A 3,833-nucleotide genomic window follows, 5' to 3' on the forward strand; every position below is an offset into this window, starting at 1 on the left:
GTCTTTGCAGATCAGAAAGACATCAAATTCACGGTTAACTGGTTCATCAGCAAATCGCAATCGCAATCGCAATCTCATCTCAACCGAAAAACTTCTCAAAGGGATTGTAAAGAGGTTTTCTTAACTTTGTATGTGAATTGGGGACACTGAGATCATCGATTCGAATCGAATTTTCAACCAGATACCTGTTGCTCTTACAATTCGACTAAAACTAAGCGATTTATAACGTCACTATTGCAAAAGCCGCCAATTATATCCGAAAGCCTTTGGAATCGCAATAACTACAAGCATCTGACTGAAAATTGGAATTGCCAAAATCAATGCTATCAGTGTCTCTTTACGACCCCTTTAAGTAAAAAACCTAGTAACTATGTTAGTTTGGTATTTTATTACCAAATCGTTTCGGAACTGGCATGGTATATCCATGTTTAGCTCTTTAAGATTCCAATGGATAATATTTCAGTCTGCTGTACATAAACTGTTGATGAAACGAGTTGATGTTATCATAGAGTTAATTACATACGTATCATCTGGCCGACCACCGGTGTGAAAATAATTAAGGTACCACTGCTTCTTAAAAATATATACAATTCCATATCAACAACCTGTGCCCGTCTGTTTGTCATTAGATTCTCAACTAAATATTAGTTGAATATTACAGGGTTAATGCCGGTTAACATAATGGACGTTTATCGTGAAATTTTCCAAAACACTTTAGCTTATAACTGTTATATGATTTGAACAAACAGATCTCTATTTCCATTTTTGTTTGCGACGAATTGTTGACTGATAAAAGCCTGGAAAATTTAGATAACATTTATATGTAATAACGTTTATATGTTAGTTAAATAAAGACTTCAGATTATCATACATATTCTGAAAATAGACACTTGAAGCTAGAATGGTGAAAAGAAAACATGCAAAGTTTTTGTCTCCATAACAGCATTTGCATTATGCCAAATTCTTCTATACAACTAAATTTGAGAGAACATGTGAAAGAGATATCTAGGATAGGCTACTTAAACCGCAGTTAACCAAAAAGTCCTTTATACCAAATTTCATCGGACGAATAACAATACCATTTTAGCTGGATTATAGAATATTTACAACAAATAAGGCTTTATGGAAATAACCCATGATATTTTTTAGCTCTAAAATGGATTTAACGTTAAAATTCCCAACAGCACAATCGTGGGAAGGTAATGTTCCCATATACCTAAAAGCAACATCGAGCCAGTTGTCGGGATAATCTCAAACAGGTTTTATGTCAACAGGTCTTATTTTCATCTCTGATTTATGTAATTGTTCTCTCTTCCAATGATTCCAAGCTATACCACGCCATTGAATGTTTGAATGATTGTGGTACGGTCCATTTAAATACGCAAACCAACAATTATTGAACCACCAACCACCTTCCCATTCACGAGCACAATGTGCTTCACGTCGCTCATCATTATCCCGATCGGGAGTACTGAATGACATTCTATTGTGTTTAAATAAACTATCTTTAGCACTCCCACTAAATCCATGAATATGTAGTTTATAGTTATCTCGTTCGCCGTCGATTTTAAATGTTTTATACGAAGCGTACACTCTGTTTCCAGTAAAATCCCATAGATCTATTCTTAATTCATAATGGTCTTGATTGGACAATAGAAACAGGTTATCATTTCCTAACCAAAACTCGGCCGAAATGTCACCAAACCCTTTCTTATAATCCTGCCAGTCTCTGTTGAAATCTAAATCACCATTGTATCGTTTTTGTACGAGTAACCACCCACCAGGTGCAGTCTGCATGTCACACCATACTGGAATAGCACACGGTGCATAACTTGGCCTAACAAAATAAACACCATTCTTCTTGTGTCCGTCATCAAACGCTTCAGAACAATCCTTATAAATTTTGACATTTTCGTCATAGCCCGTACAAACTCTTGAGTCAGCAATACTCTCCACAATAATTTGTTTATCATTAGCCAAGTTAACATTGGGTACTCTTTTCATTAAATAGTTGTTAACTTCAACCACATCTAAAACAACATTGGATAATTTCTGATTTAAATTTCGGCTGATTTTTCTCTGACGCTTTAATTTTTGTTCCATTAACATAATAGCTCTAAAAACTCTAGATAATTTAGATTTATAAGTGGCAAGTAAAGATTCTCCTTTCTGTAATAATCGTTCATGTCTTTCTAAAGTAGAGTTCAGTTCCCTATTTTTGACGACTTCATCCAGTAGGCGACTTTCCATATCTCTTAACTTATAATCCAGTCGTTCCATATTTTTAAACTTTGGTTGTTTAATGATCCTTTCTGTTCTATCTTGGAAAACATCGGCCTGGGAATCGCCGTCTGAAATGTCTGCCATTGGAAGCACTGAATGACACCGTGGATCATCATTTTGAGGTACAATAAATTTATATTCACAGTAGTTCAATTTATTAACTTTTTCACTGGCCTGACAATACAGAAATATGTTAATGATTAAAACCAACACTTTCATTTTATCCAAACTAAGCACCAATATGGTACCGGTATCCCGCCTGATTCCTGACGAAATTCTTCACCGGCTCAACATGTATACTGCCGACTCCTGTAACGCGCTATATCCACTTATTTTAATAGGCAGTATATTCGTTTGTAGTCACAAGGTCTTAAACTCGACAAGTAAATTTCTATTTTGAGGTGTCAGCACATTTCACAGAATTTAATAAATTAAACAGGCACTTCCAATGCCTATTAGCCTATTTTCGAACATTCTAACTACTTGTACTTCATGGAATTTAAATAGAATTAAAACATAAATTGTTATTATTGAAACATTCTATAGTATTATAAATTCACTGCTTGTTACACACGCCAATAGATAAATAGAGTTTAAATAGCGATTATGGGTGGTGTAGGAAGTGGAATAATGCCTGCTGACGTGTACTGAAACACACATTTCATACAAATTATACACAAACACAGCGAGAGCATGCGCACATTTATGCAATTCCAAGTACTGTTGTGTATGTGAGGGGAATGTAAACCTTAATAACCGTAGGCTTAGATCAGTGTCAGATAAACTAGATACTCTAGTCCCCTATAAACGTTATTTCATTCATGGATCACTAACATTCCAACATTCTATGTCGATATTTGGCATCCACCCACGACCAGTCTCACACGGCTAGCAATATTACATTCACGGAGTTCACTCTGTCGTTACAATCTTTATAGCACAACCAAATCAAATCAAAACATGATATAGTCTAAACATTTCCTTGTAGAAAGACTTTAGAATCTAGTACCATAGCCATAAATAAACATTCTACACATATATACAAGTCATCAACATTTTTTCCATTCAAATTTTCAGTCATGCTGAACTCTAAAATTGTATAAATTATGTCGTTCTATATACAAATAGTTCTCTTAGAAGAAACTGAGTGAGTTAATTCTGTACTATTACATTGACACAAACTAAACACCAAGTAAATACATTACATGTATGTCTATTCTACCTACCTCAGTCCGAAACTTGCCGGCTCCCATTTAGTTTCTAATACCATTTTTTTTTCAAAGGTCTTTCAGAAAAACTGAGGTCATTGACTCCAAACTTTCAGACTGAGAACATCAGTGGGTGTTTAATCCTTTACTTTTTTCTCTATTACTTCTGGATTTTCATTAAGTCTTTTAAAAAAACTGAGCTTATCTACTCCAAAATTTCAGATTGAGAACATTATCATCTGCTTTCAATCCTTCAAATATCACATTTGTATTCTTCGTTTTCATTAATGTTACGTATCAGGTTCCAAATAAGTATTGCATAGAGAAAAACAAATCTGGTTT

The 3,833-nt window shown here is 34.5% G+C and overlaps 2 protein-coding genes across 2 annotated transcripts; both read right to left on the bottom strand.

The window, feature by feature from the left end:
* Positions 1-1,314: 1,314 nt before the first annotated feature.
* On the bottom strand, positions 1,315-1,902 carry LOTGIDRAFT_83908 (hypothetical protein; the record flags this gene model as incomplete). Its single annotated transcript, XM_009058153.1, has 1 exon — positions 1,315-1,902. A coding segment is annotated over one exon (588 nt), but the record flags the coding sequence as incomplete, so codon positions are not given.
* A 6-nt stretch (positions 1,903-1,908) lies between these two features.
* LOTGIDRAFT_162333 (hypothetical protein) lies at positions 1,909-3,536 on the bottom strand (the record flags this gene model as incomplete). Its single annotated transcript, XM_009058293.1, has 2 exons — positions 1,909-2,457; positions 3,510-3,536. Coding segments are annotated over 2 exons (576 nt in total), but the record flags the coding sequence as incomplete, so codon positions are not given.
* Between the last annotated feature and the right edge of the window lie 297 nt (positions 3,537-3,833).

Source organism: Lottia gigantea (assembly GCF_000327385.1).
Source record: "Lottia gigantea unplaced genomic scaffold LOTGIsca_33, whole genome shotgun sequence".
NCBI classification, from domain to species: domain Eukaryota; kingdom Metazoa; phylum Mollusca; class Gastropoda; family Lottiidae; genus Lottia; species Lottia gigantea.